This window comes from Pelodiscus sinensis, chromosome 1, assembly GCF_052426305.1.
Source record: "Pelodiscus sinensis isolate ZL-2025 chromosome 1, ASM5242630v1, whole genome shotgun sequence".
Classification (NCBI taxonomy): domain Eukaryota; kingdom Metazoa; phylum Chordata; order Testudines; family Trionychidae; genus Pelodiscus; species Pelodiscus sinensis.
Genome location: NC_143052.1, coordinates 216,502,700 through 216,520,334, shown reverse-complemented (window position 1 = coordinate 216,520,334; position 17,635 = coordinate 216,502,700). Strand labels below are relative to the sequence as shown.

The 17,635-nt window shown below is 40.0% G+C and overlaps 1 protein-coding gene across 4 annotated transcripts in view; it reads right to left on the bottom strand.

Annotated features, from left to right (window-relative positions):
- The window catches only part of AP1S2 (adaptor related protein complex 1 subunit sigma 2), a 56,692-nt gene that overhangs the window by 2,641 nt on the left and 36,416 nt on the right, over positions 1-17,635 (bottom strand). For 2 of the 4 annotated variants that reach the window (XM_014573472.4, XM_075914243.2), the window contains one exon: positions 2,766-4,275. The exons of the other annotated variants lie outside the window; for them this stretch is intronic. Coding sequence is in view for 1 of the 2 variants with exons in the window: in XM_075914243.2 (XP_075770358.1) it covers positions 4,240-4,275 (36 nt within the window). In the remaining variant the exon portion in view is untranslated. Of the gene's footprint in view, positions 1-2,765; positions 4,276-17,635 lie in introns of those variants that run through there. 4 annotated transcript variants of the gene reach the window in all.

The window sequence follows — 17,635 nt, the reverse complement described above, 5'->3', positions numbered from 1 at the left end:
CGCCTAACAAACATGCTCATATGTGGAAAGTTAATATGGAAAGTGTCTTATGACAACAGCTGCATTTCTAAAAGGGCTGTTAAGAAGTTTTCCGTAATGTAGAGGGATGGCTTGTAAGCTTTATGACCCCTCCTTAGCACACAAAATATTGACATCATGGGACAAGTCATAACTTAGAAAAACAGACAAACTTTAAAAAAATCATGTAATGGATTCAAATTTATTGCATTGTGATATTTTGACGAGAACTCCAAAATCCCTCAAGAAAAAATAAAATGGCTGTTGTACTGTACAGATACAATATACTTTAAATCAGATGCTCTCAAACTGGACATCATTAGTTTATTATGTGGGGGTGGGGGGGAACGCAAGCTGTCATCCTCCACCCTCAGCCCCACTTCTCCTCCTACATTTATAATAGCAGTACATATTTAAAAAAGTTTTTAAATGTATAAAGGAGGGGGGGTCGTACCTAGATGCCTGCTGTGCAAAAGGTGCTACCAATACCAAACCACTGCTTTAAATCTTAACTTGTAAGTTTTCAAAACAGGTCCTAGTCAGGTAAAATCATTAATACTCAAAATAGCCCTCCCAGCTAGAGAGACTACTGTATACTGGATAAAAACTACTTTAGAAGGATGAAATGGCCAAGTTTGAAGTGAAGAGAAGCCCAAGATTTGTGACTAATATTTTAGGCCAGATATATACTTCTGAAACCAGTTCTTCCCTAAAGTTATTGGACTACATTTTCAATGAAAGCCTCTGGCCTGCACCAAATAAAGTAGATTAGCATATATACAAATAAATTAAATAAGTCTATATCTGATTTTCATGTTGGGAATTTGAAGAGTTATTTCTAAACAACTAAAAGATCCATCAGATTACAAAAACTGAGCTGTTCATTTCAACAATTACTAGTAACATTATAATAGTCAATGAAGAGGGATACTATGTTTCTATGAAACAAAAACAATTTTAAAGAACCCAGCAAACAGGAAAAAAAGAAAAACTTACTTTAGCATCCTAAGACAATGCATATCATGAAGCAAGAAAAAAAATAAATTACAATTAAGCAGCAAATTCTCAATTAGCGTAGTTTTACAGAATATTTAGATGCATTTTTAAAGTATCACTTTAATAGTTTGTACCTATTTGACTCAAGGGGTTTAGTATTGTAACACTAGCACTTCTGAAAAGTATCCTCTATACATTCTATATGTAGAATGATCAGGTTTATAACCTTCAGATTAACCCATGTGTGTACCCTGATTTACTATTAAAAAACACAAATATTAACAGTGCCACTTCACATGAAACAGGTGTGTTTTAGTACATTCAAAGGCCACTGTTAAACAGCGTAAGCCCATCCAAGATGCCCATTCCTACCCTCAATGTATGCACAACTCCAACGATAATGCTGGAAATTAAGAAAAAAAAACAACCCACACTTGAAAAATCAAGGTTATTACAATCTGATTAGACAAAATCCAGTGGATTTTCTCAATCCACCTACTTTTCAATAAAATGAAAAAAAATCCTTTTCCAATAAAGCCAAAGACATAAAATCCCACTTCCAGCCATGTAACAAGGTAGGTTTTCCTTCTTAAGCAATATTTAAATATTTCCAGACCTGTACTCACATGGAAGAAGGTGTGAAACAGTCTTGGCATACTATACATTATAAAAATGTTAAAAATATGTATGCAAATTTCTACTCGATAATAGAAGGAAAACGAATTATCAAAATTGGTGAGAAAAGAAATAGTGAAAAGGACACTATTAACTCATTAAATATATTGTTCAGTTTGTTTTTGTTCTTCAATGATCTTGGAGCATGAAAATACTATTTGCTTCCCTTTACACTGATTTTAAACATTATAAGAAATGATTGTTGAACTATATTCCTATGTTTGGATTAAAAGAAATGTCAATTTTTTCATGCAAGTTTCTGGGGCTTGATGAGCAAATGTATTCTGTTTAATGCAATTTTTCAACACCCGTTAAGAGTGTTTATTTGGTGTCCTCTCAGGGCAGCGTATTGGACTATGATTGCAAGGTACCCTGCAGCTGGACATTTCTGCAAGTCTCACTCAATTATAATGGATTTGAAAATCTACAACTACAACTGAGGTGAATTGGATTATTTCCTAAATTACAAAAAAAAAAAAAAAAAAAAAAAAAAACCACACCACCCCACACACAACACTTCTTACATGATGAACTCCATGGTAACTATTGATTAATGTTGCCACTTCAATTTTGGTAGTCAAACGTTTTTTCAGCTAACCGATCCTGTCTAGCTAGGCACACTGCTTGATTCATTACTCAAATAAAATTCACTGGCACTTGACCGGGTACTGTGTTTTTACAACTCTAGAGCTAAATCTCACCAGTGCATCAGAGTGCATGCTTATTGTTTGAGAGCGATAGTCTTGTGACATAGAATTCAGGAGAAAATGTTATTGCCTTCATTGTTCCAATTTAGAATGCCTATCAATTTTTAAACACATTTTGTTATGAATTTTAAGAATCAATGTTAAAACTTTTGAAGAAACTAAACATGGACAAAATCTATGCTATATTTAAATTCTATTTATGTATAAATTTAGAAAACATTTGCATATATTCCATAACAACTAGATAAAAACATTTTATAAAACATTTCATATGGCATCTGCAATTCAGAATTTAACTGAGGTAACCAGTGTGCACTTGAAATACCAGAACCAAGAGTGGAGTAAAAAGCCATTCACATGAGACAGAAGTACATGCAATACTTTATTTCAGACATGCCAGGAAAGCAAATTCATTATCTAGTCATATGAAAGCAAGCAGCTGTATACAAACAACAAGAAAAACAGCATTTTGTTACAGCCCAATGCATAGCATTTTAAGCCAGCAGGCATGAGAGGATGCAGATTAAAGCAGCATTAACCAAACACACATGTTCACACAAATTGTTAATAATGTCTTACAAAACAGAGTAGCAAACTTTGAAATGGAAAGCCACCCTTATATTCTATTTTAATTTTCTGTAACATATCGCAAAATGCTGCAAATTAAATACAAGAATCCCCCTTTCAAGTCAGATTAGCATTTAAAATGTAGTGCATTACAACACATGAAATATTTTTGAAATTTTAAACTGGGGTTGATTTAATTAACTAGTTCCTTTCTATTTAACTGTATATGATCTTTACCTTAAAGATAAGCTAGTTCTATATAATGTAACAGCCTTTACTTTTACAGGACATTATAGGGTAAAGTATATATCTTCATCTTGGCTCTGCATACACCCAGGATAGTTTACTTTAATAGAAAGTTTCAAAGTAATAGTATTCCTTTTGCAATTCAATACAACTTATTTCAATCTAAAAAACTGACGAATAAATGTTAAAATTTTAATATGCCTGGAATATGCTATTAGCAACTAAATAATAAAACTAAAAGTTACAACTCTGAAATATTAGGTTGCAAAGGAATGTACCCGGGTAACTTATTTAAACATTTCTTTAAAAAGGAGGACAACTGCTCAAGTACTCAACCTTTAAACACAAATCAGAATGATAGAAGCTTAGACATTCTGTGACATTACAAAAAAAACATTATCTATCCTAAGTGCCAACCATCAGGCAGAACAATTTCTCCCCTCTACCTATGTTTATGATAAACAGCAAATTACCACTGCCCCAGTGATAATACTTTCTAAGAAAATTAAAAGTGTAGAGGAAAATGGATTTTACTTCTGCATTTTTCATTAGCAATACATACATAGTTTTACAAGTATACATAAAGCAAATTTATACATATGTATATAACTATGTATATATTCTATACACACACTAAAAACGTAACATTCACATTATCCCATCCCATGTGATCATTAGCTTTAGCTTTATAGTACAATTTGTATATGTATTTTAAAGTAACACTACAGCTGAAATACTTAACTTGGCCTTTTATATTACAGTATGTACTTATTCAAGCTGAATGTTAAACATAAGACTAGAAACTTTTCACACAGTAAGAAATCATGCTGACAAGAACAAGTTATATCAAGATGAGATGAGAATACACAAACAGGAGAAGAAGAAACGTACAACAGCAAAGATAATGGTTGTGGTATATTCTATTGTGTTCAAGATGATTGATTTCACCAAGCTGATGATAATGTTCTGCCATGAATAAGTCAGGTCTATCTCCTCTCTGAAATTCTGCATGCATGATGAATGAAGCCATTTAGTACACTGGGACATTAAAGTATTCATGACGTGGCTACAAAAAGAAATGTATACATTCTTACACATAGTATACAGGTGGACATACAATAAATATTCTTGTCAAAAGGTTCTTACAGTACTAAGACTAATATAAAGTTATATACTATCCTCATCTCCACTAGCCCCTTTTCTTGGGAAATATTTTACTACCACTAATGCTCCTCCTCTGGAGATAGTAATGCTGGGTTCACTAAGACAGGGCACAGGCATTTCTACCACTGCATTATCTAGCTCTAATATGAGCAGATACCGAAGACATAGGTTACAATATGCTGGAGGTCTATCTGCATTAGCTCTTCCACCACTACTACCAGTACCAGCACTGCACAAGTGAATTTCCAAAAAAGCGTAATGTAGACAGTACTGGAAATCATTTCAGGTGAGGTTTTTTGTTATTATTTGAAAAAGATATTTTCCCTCCCTATATATAAACACCACAAATTTCATTCACAGGTTGATGGTTGCCTTTCAATTGTTATCATGAATTCAAATCTGGTGAATACAACATCCATGTAACAATATAGTGCTATAACATGTATACTTGCGGAAACGATATACTGCTGAAATAGATACATGTTATGTGCTTATCTGATCTTCTAACTGTGCATTACATGTGGAAAGGACCCATGTAAGCTTCTTTAAACCAAATCATGGCTGGTACTACCAACAGTTTATCTGCACCAGTTCCAAGCAACAAAGACTTGTCCTCTCTGGAGCTCTGAATACTAACACAGGTGTATTTGAAATGATAGTGTAGATAGGAATTTCCTGATAAAATTATGTAGTGTGAACTCTTCCTCTTAAGGCATAAATATCCAAATCAGAAGATTTGAAAAAAGGAAGCGTATTTCAACAAAAATTACCGAAATGATGGCTCGGTATATTTTTCCTTACATTATCCTCTATAGCATAGTACAGTTTGTTACGGGAAGTAAAGTACAGAATTCCATTTGTACTGCCAAGAGGTTAAGCTACAAAAATTCATTTTTCTGTCAAAAATATGCACATCAGACTCATGGAAAAGGCCAGGTACTATAGAGATTCCCTCCTCTCAAAAGGCACTTCTAATGATTGCTCATCTTCTTTAACAAACTAGTGGTTTGCATAAACATTTTCACAGATGAAATGGTACTATTTCACAATTATTTTTATTATTATAACTATGCTCTTGGACTGCATTATGAATATGCACATTAGACAAACAGCTTCAATTGAAATATACTGTTAAAATCCATAACATTCACAACACACTTTCACTGTCTGCAATGCATTATGAAGTTTTAAGGACAAATGGGTCAAATTTCAGAAATGCTCAAGGAATTTAGAAGTCCAGTCAACTTTCAATAGGGCATTTACTTCTGAAGTCTATCAGGCATTTCTGAACAGCTCCCCATCAGTTACTATCCTTTACTATATGCCTATTAAATATATTACTTCATTTTCCATATCAGGAATCTCCAAGAAAATACATCTCAATACAAGCAAAAATCTTGAAAAGGGATGGAAATACTTCTGCACTTGCTAATCTCATCAATTAACACCCTCCAAATAGTCGGTCTTTAAATATCTCCAACTCAGCTTAATATCAAATATTTTAACACATCAGCAAAACAAAACAAAAAAACAAAAAAACCCCAACCACACCAAGTTTCCAATTTCTAGGAAAACCATTCCTGAAGAAGTAATATTACCCCACAATGTTTGCCCCTCAAACATTGAAGCATACCAATTAGTTAGAAATTGACTATAAACAAGTGAATTTGAGTAATTCAGCACATCTTAAATTATGGTGCATATACTATGGGTGGAAGAGAAACAATCAGGTAATATACATGGGTTGGTTTAAGCTTACAATAGATTCTTCTTCAGTTATTAACTATACTGATTAAATTAGTAAAAGTAACATGGCAGTTTGAAACCTCTCACATTGCCCAAACCAAAACAGATGTAAGCTAGCATAAACACTGAAGAGAAAGTTTTAGGCCTGGTCTACACTAGAAAAATCAGACAGGTTTATCTAATTCAGTCCAGCATGTTAAAAATCCATACCCTTAAGTTCCACGCCAATCTGAATCAATACATAGACAGCATTACATCAATGGAAGACTCCTTATGCTAATGGGAGGGGTTCTCTCAGTGACATGGGCACTTAAAGAGTTCTTGAGACAGATTTTCTGAGAGGGAGGAGGGCTGTTCTCTGCCTTAGCGCTGACCTCTCTTTCTCTCTCCCCCCATACTGTGGCCTTTGGGAAAGGAGGAATAAATGCTAGTTCTATTTTCTAAATTAGATTTTTATTCTTCCCTCAGTGGCAGTATAGAAGAAATGGAGGACTTATTCTATGTTAACCTAGGGGCTTCTCGACGTAGTTTTTCAGTTGACTTAATAAAAGCCATGCTCTGCTTTGAAAAGGCTGTGTAGAATCCTGAAGAAATATTTGTTCAGATCTCCCCCCACGGAAGGAGTAATCCCAACAGGGTCTTTATGGAAAGTTTCTGCTTGCCTTATATTGACTGAGTGGTGCAAGTTAAAGGACCTGGGAAGCACTGCAAGATAATAGATGTTTTAATTTGTTAAGTCCAAATAAATCGCTTTTTAACAGTGCTATATTAATTTTTATTTTAATTTTGTCTCTAATAAGTTCATTTAAATTAGTTGTGTCTAATTTAGATTTGGGAAAGGTATGTGAAATAGCCATGAATAATGCACGAACGTTATTTTCTCCTCTTGCTTGTCGCTGGAAGGAATATAGGGTTCCTCTCCCCTTGTTCAGCAGCTGCCACTGTCACAGCTTGCTGAGTTATCGCTTATCTCAACCACCTGACAGCTTTTTCTAGTCAGTGACAAGGAAAATCCATGGAATCCAACAAAAATTAATTTCCATAACTCTTCTCTGAAAAGCCCATCAATTAAAGATCTTCAGAGAACAGTGCCAACTTCTCTCTTGCACAAGAGTTCATTTCTGAAAAAAGAGGGCTATAATTCAATTTCTTGCAGCACTGGAACATGACAATAAGAACACTATCTCCAGTGACTACCTTGCTGTTTTTGTACGTTCCAAATTAGATTTCTATTCTTCCCTGAGTGTCAGTTTAGAATACATCCTAACCTCTGTTTCTTCTAGGTTAACGTAGGGGCTTCCTGAGGCTATTTTCCAGGTGACCAATAAAAAGCCTACTTTTGAAAAGGCTATTTGAAGTTGCTGCAAATACTTGCTGTAATGCATTGGTCCTTGAAGGGAGTAAAAGTCTTTGAACAGAAGTCTACTTCAATGGGACGTGCTGGGTAAGAGAAACAGGAATACTGGAGCCCAGAGGCACAATTTTGTAGCCACAAAGGCTGCATAGCCTGCCCTTCTGGAAAAAGGAGTTTTTTCGGGGGGAGGGGTCTAACATCAACCATATACTCCCCAGAGATGGTCTAAAAATTAGGGAATGGCATAGATCCTGTAAATCTATGACATATGGAATAATGAATTTTCTACAAATGGGCACTAACTAATATGGCTGATGGATCTGTAGCTTCTCAGCTTGATCACATGACAAAAGAAGAAACATTTAAAGATACATTTAAAAAGGGATGTTGCTCTGAAGAAGGGGGCTTGACCATTATCACATCAGCTAGATGTGCAGGAAACAGAAGGCGCAGGAAGGACTCAGCTTAGCTTCAACACTGACAAATCTTGAACTCTCTGAAGGAACAAGATCAGGCATAGGAGGGATGTGTCTCAGGACTGTTTTCAAAAACCTGTAACTCAAGTACTTTTAACAATAGTTTCAAAGGTGCCACAGGACCGCTCTTTGTTTTTAATGTTACAGACTACCCCTCAGATTAACTTGTCTAAGTAATTTTTAACTTGTTCTTTCCCTACTTTCGATTCTGTTATTACCTCATTTTCATTGTCATTCACTATGCCAGATGTCCCACCAACCTTCTTTGTGAAAACAAACAAAAAAGTCATTAAGCACATCTGCCATTTCTGTTGTTTTACCTCCTTCATTGAGTAATGGGCTTACCATGTCCTTGGTCTTTCTCTTGCTTCTAATGTATTTTTATAATGTTTTCTTGTTATGCTTTATGTCTCTAGCTAGTTTGAGCTTGTTTTGTGCCTGGACCTTTCTAATTCTGTCCCAACTTACTCATTTATATTCATCATTTGTAATTTGACCTATTTTCTACACAGTTAAGCCAGGATTGTCTCTTGCCATGCTTCCTAGCTTTCCTACACAATGTGTGGTAGTTTGCTCTTGAGCCTTTAAAAATGTCTTTGAAAAACTGTCAATTCTCTTGAACTGTTTTTCCTCTGATACTTGCTTCCCTTGGAACCTTACCTACCAATCCGATTTTGCTGAACTCTGTATTCTTGAAATCCATTGTCTTTATTTTACTACTAGCCAATTAACCCGTCATAAGACGGGATTTTCAGGTCTCTCCTCCACATCGGTCTTCTCTCCTGAGCCTCCTGTCTCCCTCTTTCTCCTCCTACTGCCTCCCCCACGCTCTCTCTCAGCTCTCCTCCCCCTCTTGCCTCTCACTCGGGGGGACCGCAAAGTCGAAATGGTTTTTTGGGCTCCAAGCTCCCCGTGCTGCATGGGGAGTGCGGAACCCAAACGGACACTTGCGCCACTTGCTCACATGCGGTGGCCTGGCTGAGCGGTGCAGAAGTCAGCCGAGCGCCATGGCGGGAGGCAAAGAGGGGCAGGGTGGTAACATTCATGGCCAGGGGGCAGGGCCTGGAGCCACTGTCACACTGCACATCACCGCCCTGCCCCCTTCCCCTCCTGCCGTAGCGCTTGGCTGACTTCTGCGCCGCTCAGCGAGGCCGCCACGTGGGAGCAAGCGGCTGATTGGGCCCCGCACTCCCCATGCAGCACGGGCCGCTCGGAGGGAACATCCAGCATTTCAGAAACAGCACCGCCCAAAGGGAACAGACAGCATTTTGGCGTTACAGACTCTCAGACACAGGGCTACTTTATTTTACTATTCTCTCTTCTATTATACCTTAGAATAATGAACTCCAACATTTCATGATCACTGTCACCCAAACTACCTTTCACTTTCAAATTCTCAACCAGTTCCTCCCTATTTGTCAAAATCAAATAAAAACCTGCCTCTCTCCAGTAACTTTCTCCACCTTCTAAATAATAAAACAAAATCTTAATCTGTGCTTTGCTGGTGTTATTTTCCCTAAAGATGTCCGGGTAATTGACGTCTCCCATCACTACCAAGTTCTGTGCTTTGGATTACTTTTTTGTTAGTTGTTTAAAAAATAGCCTCTGTGATGGGTTGCATTCACAAAAGACCCCTTGGAATTATTCCCCGGTGTGCTGATCATGGGACTGAAACCCTACTTCCTGCTTTCTGGGGCTCCCCACCACTCTGTCCTAAGCCAAGCCAGATCCTCTGGTCTCCCCTCAACAAGGCACAGAGTCTTTCCCCACAAGGTGGGAATCCTGTGTTTTCCATTCCCCCTTCCATGGAAAATAACCTGGCTTAAAATGGAATCCCAGTACCAGATGGGATGGCCACGTCTTATTATTCCAATCATCTTTGGATTTACAGGACAAACAAGGCTGTCTAAGTCGTTAAGCGGATCATTCAGTCATTAAGGCATCAGGGACAACTGTAAAGGCTCTCATTAGCAAATTTAAACCTATATAGTCTCATATTTCAAACTTACATACAAGAATGATATATGCACCAACATAGGATTTATCCAGCAGACTGTAACAGTAACACTGATAGGCTGAGGTATTTGTCTAAAGCATCCTTAAGTTACGCATATTTATACTTATAAGCTAATTTTCATAAAGTATGTGGGGAAGATCATCACAGTCTCATCCACCTCTTCCTCCTGAAGTGGTCTATAGTAGACCACTATCATGGCATCACCTTTTTTAACCCCTTTTATTCTTACCCAGACTTTCAACAAGTCTGTCCCCTATTTTCATCTCAACCTCAGTCTAAGTGCATATATTTTGATACATAAGGCAACACCTTCTTCCTTTTTTCCCCGCCTGTCCTTCCTGAGCAAGCTGTATCCTTCTATTCCAATATTCCAGTCATGAGTAATATCCCACCATAGTCTGTGGTGCCAACTATTTATAGTATTATGAGTTTTTCCCTGCTTATTCCCCATATTTCTCGCATTACTCTAAGATATGGATTTGATCCTCCCCAGTTTCAGTTTCATCTCTCCCGTATCCCTGCTGTCATGGCTCATGCTCTCAAACTCCAACCCTTCTCTCAGGTCTCTATGCTTTTTACTTACCTGTGGGCTTTGGTAACCTGCCCCATTTTAACTCCGTTTAAAAAGCCCTCCTCATTAGGTTAGCCAATTTGTATCCAAATATGCTCTCCCCCTTCCTTGATAGATCAACCTCATCTTTTTCTGGAACAGCATACCATGGTCAAGGAAGCCAAAGCCTTTCTAGGACACCATCCTTACACACAGGCAACTTTCCTCCAGGTTGCAACTGTCTCTGTCTAGGCCCCTACCCATGACTAAAAGGATTGAAGAGAACACTGCCTACATTCCCAACTCCTTCACCCTTGCTGCCAAAGCCTTGTAGTCATTTCTGATCTGCTGAGGATCATACCTCAGAGAATCATTAGTGTTCATGTAGCGTGGAATAGTAGTTCAAGGGCTAGATGATCCTAGACAATCCCTCTAACATCTCAGATGTAGGCCCCAGAAGGCCATCAACTCCCAGGATGACATGTCAGGGCAACAGACAGGCGCCTCCGTCCCCTACAGAATAAAGTCACCAACCACTGCTCCCCTCCTGGGAGTAGTGGCTTCTCCTCTTCCACCTTCGGAGTTGATTCCTTTATGTCATTGCGAGGGCAGCATAACAGTTTTCCATCACCACAGCAAGTGGATTGGGAATAGGGATGGTGAGCTACCTGCTGTCATAAGTAACCAGTACCTCATGTCTTCCTGTAACAGAGCCTTATTTTCCACCTCCATGGAAGCATGACAGCAGCCCTCTGCAGCTGGATAGTTTCTTCAACCTTGGATGTCTCCATATGAATACTCTCGTAGAACTCCTCATGAGCTCAGATGCTCCTCAGCCTAGCCACCTCTTCCTGTAGATCTCCCATCGACTTCCTGAGAGATTCCACCAACAGGAACCTTTTACACTGGATGGTCTCCCAAGCCTGGCTTTCTGTGTGTGAGAAATGCAGGCCACAGTCTCTGCAAATCCACCTCAGAATCTATGGTCAGATTCCCTGTCTGGATACCTGGCATATTAAGGGGTAACAGGTGATACTTACTGGGAAATGGTTAAACCAGAACCAGGGAGCATGGGTGGCAGGGCTGTTCCAGCACTGCCAGCACCCATTCCATGAGGGCTGGGAGGCGGCTGCCCCACACGGGGCTGGAAGCAGCCAGGCTGGAGTAGCCCCTGCCTGCAGTGAAGGGGCTGTTACACTCTGACTGCCCCTGTTTAATCAGTTAACTGGTTAAACTTAATGTTCAACCAGTTAACTAAACAGGATTTTACTGGATACAGGTGCAGGTTTAGAAGATAGAAGTAGTGTCCAGCCCTTCCTAATCATAACAATTATATTATGATTCTCTCCTACAAATTCATTTTCAAACTCCTCTGTCTGCAGTCCCCTGTTCACTGGCTCCTCTTGGTTGCTTAGCCTCTTGCTTTTAAGGCTCTCTAATCACATTGGGTGGGGGGTGATTACAAGGCAGACTGAGGCTAATCAAAGATGATCAAGGATGATTCAAGTAACAAAAGCTCAAAACAGTCCCCAGATACAAAACCCCAATTATTCCTATAATTTAAATAACCTAAAAGAGAAAAAAAATAGAAACAGCCAAACAAAGCCATCTTGTGTCTTCTGACTATTCATTACAGTTGTGGCCTTGCCTTAAATTTGATGCAGCTCTTTATGGCAAAAACTGTCTCTTAACATGTGATTGAACACACCAAGCACTGTGGGTTCTGGGATATGAGCATATGCATGCTACTGTACAGAGTAAAAAACACAAAAGGAGAAACTCTGCATCTATGCTACAGAATATGTGCACTGTCACATACCACGGATTACATCCATTTGTACATATATGAATATAGATCCCACCCTAAAAACGTTCCAGGAGTAGCCAAACTAAACAGGATAACAAATTCCATAGACTCATCAAAAGCCCATAGTCTAACAGCTCAATATAGATTGGAACAGAACATTTTTTTAAGTATCCACTTAAGAAAAACCAAATCAGGGAGCATCAATGTTTTACAATCACAAAATTAACACTGGCCAAACCGTAAGAGTCACATGTCACATCTTTATATAGGATTTCTGTTCTAGCAGAAAGATGAGAAACTACAAAGTACAAAAAGAAACAGAAACCCAGTATTCATGATTGGTGAACAACGTTCTCCCAGCAATACTTACCAAAGGTTGTTGAATGTATACAATGAACGTATTACAAGGGAAGGTTACTCACCTGTGCAGTAACAGACGTTCTTCGAGAGGAGTGTCCCTGTGAGTACTCCACATCAGGTTGGTGTGCCAACACTAAGCCTTCAGCGTTTTCAGAGCAGTGTTTCTGGGGCCATGCATGTGCATGTCTGCAGCTGCACGCTCCTAGTTTGCAGGCATTGCGCATGTGCAAGCTCCCTTCCCCTCAATTCCTCCTCCAAACTGGAACAAAACCTCTTAAGGAGGACAAAATTCCGAAGTAGAGGGGAGGAAGGGAAAGTAGTGGAGCACTCACTGCAAAGAATGTAAGTTACTTCACAGATGAGTAACTTCCCCTCCCTCCCCCCTCTCTCTCTCAAGAAAAAGAAAAAAAAAGGAGGTTATTCATCTGTGCAGTAACTGATGTTCTTTGAGATGAATTTCCCCATAGGTGCAAAGCTATATGTGTTTAAGGAAATAGGGATTTCAGATCAGACATGAATGTGGTAGACAGGACCAACTTGGCGAATTTTAAGTTGGATAAGGGACCTTGTGTAATTGCACAGTACTTTGCAAAAATGTTGTCTGACAACTACATATCGGTTGCGCAAATATCCATTATGGGAACCTTACAGAAGAATGCTATCAAGGTGGACATGGCTCTAGTGGAATGTGCTTGTTCGTTGTTAGGAGGAAACATCTCTGACAGGAAATAAAGTCTGATATAGTCAAAAATCCAGTGGAAGAGCCTTTGTCATGAAATGGGTTGACCCTTATTGTGGTATGCTATAGACACGAACAGTTTTGGAGAGGACCTAAATGGTCTAAGTGTATTGTTAAGTCAAGCGTGTGCATCTTAGATTTGAAGGAGTTCACATGGGGCTTGAGGAAGAAGGTAGGAAAGTATATGGTCTGACTGAGGTGGAAGAATCACCATATATTCGAGAGGAACTTGGGGTGGGTACATAAGGTGAGCCTGTCTTTGAAAAAAGGTGGTACATGTGGGGCGGGAGGGTATGCCATCAAAGCTGCAATTTCTGCCACCCGTATAGACAACATAATGCTATGAGAAAGGCTGTTTTCACAGAAAGGTGCAAAAGACCTTTGGTTCAAATGAAGGTCAAGTACGAATGTTCAAAATGAGATGTCTACCGATCAGGTGACCTCTGGATAAAGTTCTTGTAGGCCTTTCAAAAACTTCTTAGTGAGCGGATGTGCAAATATTGACAAGTCATCTATCTTGAGGTGGAAGGCTGTTATAGCAGCAAGGTGAACCGCGATGGAACTCATGGCAAGGCCCGCTTATTTAAGGTGCAACAAGTAAACAAGAATGAAGGGTAAGGAAGATATGGAGAGAGCAAACTAATGGTCTGAGAGCCACATCGAGACTCTCCCATTTTTAAAAATAAGTCTTACGGATGCTCTGTTGTGAACACTTTGGTTTTCTGCACAAGAACTATTCAGGAGCCCAGCTTCCAGATACAGCATGCAGAGATTTGGATAGTTGGTCTGCATTCAAGGCTGGAAAAGGAGATCTGGAATACGTGGTAAGGAAATTGGTGGTGTGCGGGACATATTGATTAGGAAGGGAAACCAAGGTTGTCACGGTCACGATGGCGCTACGACAATTAGGCATGCTTTCTCCCTCCTTGCTTTGTTGGCAACCTTATTTAACAGAGGTATGGGGGGAAAGGCATGGAATGGAATGGCCAACTCATTAGGAAGGCATCTCCCATGGAGCTTTTCCCCATACCAGCCCTTGAGCAAAATCAGTGACACTTTTTGTTGAATTGTGTGGCAAATAAATCTATGGTTGAATGACCCCACTGATGAAAAATCCACAACAAAAAGTCTGGGTTCAATTGCCACTTGTGCTTGGTGGGAAGGTCCTGCCAAGGCTTCAGCAGTCGTACTGACGGTGCCTGGAAGGTGTACAGCCATGATATTTATGCCATATTTTAGGCAATAGTTCCAAAAGATATGATTGATTCTGCGCATAGGGCATGAGATCTCCTCCCCCCAGCAACGTATATAAAACACTTCCATGACACTGTCTATATACAGTTTTACATAACTGGCAATGAATGGAAGAAATTTCTCACAGGCGTAAGTTCAAGGACATTTATGTGAAGATTCTTGTCTTTACTGGACCACAGTCCCTGAGCCGTATGTCGTCATAGATAAGCACCCCATCCTGTGAGGGATGTGCCTGTCGTCATGGAAACGGACGGCTCTGAGGGGAGAAATGGTACTCCGGAGCAAAGGTTCTGTGGCACTGTCCACCACTGAAGGGACTTCTTTATTGGTAGTGGAATTGAGATGGACTTGGATAAAGGGTGTAGGCTGGGCTCGTAAACTGTTTTAAGCCAGCCCTGTAGACACCTCATATGGAGGTGAGTGTTGTTGACAACAAAATTGCATATTGCTATGTGGCCCAGGAGCTGGAGGCAGTCATGTGCTGTCGTTCTTAGAGTGTACTGTAATGCTTTACCAAGGCCACTATTTTGTCGAAGCGGTCTGTGGGAAGAAAAGCAATGGCACTTGTACAATCAAGACTGGCCCCTATGAATGAATCTTCTGAGTAGGGGTTAAGATTGATTTGGTTTAGTTTATTGACATGCCTAAGTGTTGAAATAAATGCCTGGTGACAGATAGCGAGCGATGAGAGTAGTTTTCTGACGGTGCTTTGAGAAGGCAGTCATCCAGATAAGGAAATATGATGACCCTTTGTTTTGCAGGTATGCTGTGACGACTGAAAGGACCTTTGAAAAGACACTCGAAGCTGTAGAAAGGCCAACTGGCAGAACTTCGTATTAGTAGGGTTGTGTACCTAAAATGAATTGGAGAAAATGTCTATGAGCTGGATGGATCAAAATACGAAAATATGCATCTTGTATGTCGAGGGACGAAAACCAATTGCCTTGTTCCAATGCTGGTATGAGGGTAGCAAGTGTCACCATCTTAAATTTCCACTTTTTACCAAATGTGTTCAGTGCTCGCAATCAAAGATAGGTTTCCATCCTCTTGACTTCTTCACTGAGAAGAAATAATGTGAATAAAAACCTTTTCCCCTAAATTGAATAGGGACTATTTCAGTCACCCATAGGTGAAGGAGATGTTCCACCTCCTGTTGGAGAAGATTTTCTGAGAGTGGTCCCTGAAGAGGGACTGGGGAGGAGGATGGGAAGGGGTATAGACGTAAAGGTTGGTATAAACCTGTTCAATAATCTGAAGCACCATCTGTCAGAGGCTATACATTGCCAGTTGTTAAAACTGGAAATAGACCATGCTGCAAAAGGTTAAACTGCAAGCATGGTGTTAGAATAGGTGAGACTCTCTTGACCCTTGTTATGCTGTTCAAATTTGCTTGCTGGATTAATATGACTGTAGCAAATTAGTCAGGCATCGTTGATTTCTGCCTCTGCCATGGTTCTGATGATGTTGGTCTTGTCTAGTGTATTGTTGGGTGTACTGCAGATATCGTGGCCTAAGGTAAGGCTGGTACCTGTATTGCCTCCGCCTAGGTACTGAGTTATGGATACCACGAAATCTTTCATTGAGTGGAAGGCGTTGTTAGTGTTGCCGCAAAGAGCTTCTGACTGCCGAATGGAAGATCTTCAATAGCAGATTGAATTTCCCTGGAGAAAGCAGCAGCATTGAACCAGGAGGCTCCTGTCATTACCACCACAGTTGCTGTAGACCACGCAGCTGTGTCTGCCACATCTAGCGCGGCCCGTAGGGTGGTCCTAGAAATTGTATGAGCCTCAGTAATGACGGTCATGACCTATTGTTTCTTTGCCTCCAGAATGTCCGAAATAAAGTCATTAAGTTTGGTATAATTCCTGTAGTCATATTTACTTAGAAGAGCAGCGTAGTTAGCCACTTGGAATTGTAATGTTGAGGACTTGTATACTTTGCGTCTAAACAAATCGAGCCTCTTGCAGTCACGATATGATGGTGTAAATCTATAATGATGCTGCTTGTTCCTTTGGTGTGCAGCTCCTACCAACGAGTTAGGTACTGGGTGAATAAAAAAAAATAAAAAACAAAAAAAACCCACTCAGAGCCCTTGGGTGGAACATAATATTTTGTCAGCCCTCTTACAAGTAGGCATTTCTGTTGTAGACGTTCGTCAAAATGTCTCTGCCGGCTCCATGACTCCTGGATTGATGGGTAGTGCTATTTTAGAAGATGTCACAGAATGCAGGATGTCCATCAACTCATGCTGGTTTTCGGTGACCTCTTGGAAGGGGATGTTCAGCTCTGTAGATACTTGTTTAAAAAGATCCTGGAAATGTACAAAATCATCTGTAGTAGTCAGAGGTGAAGGCATGAATGCTTTGTCTAGTATGAGGATTCTTTTGTGTTCGGCGAGGTGTCAGGTAATGAATCAGAGGTCCCCTTCTAGGGCTTACTGTTGCTGGAGAGATGGGGACTGTGGTGGCAGGGAATGTTGTGGTATAATATGGTCTGTGTCGAGACTGCCAGGGGCTCCAGTATTGCCACTGTGCGTATGGCACGGGGGCTCATCGAGAGGTTACCGTACCATGGTGATATGCTTCTATGCCTGAAATGTGGTGGGTGGGTTCTGGCAGTATAGATGAAGTGGTAGGCGGCAGGAGAATTATTTGGGGGGAGAAAACCACATCCAAGTCCTCTTCTGAGTCGGTGGAAAATCTTTCCAGCAACAAAATTGATTGTGATGCTGGCGAGCCAGGAGAACGGCCGATACCAAGGAAAGGGGATTTAAAAGTGGAGGAAACCAAGAGGACCCTATGTTGTAGTGCTGAAGTTGATCGTGCCGTAGTTGGCTGCACCAATGCTACCTGTGGTGCCGGATGGTGTCTCGGTACTGATTGGCCAGGCGATGTGGTTAGTGCTGCTGTGGTGCCAAGTGCCAAACTTGAAACCAGGGTTGTTTGCAGTGCCGGCAAAA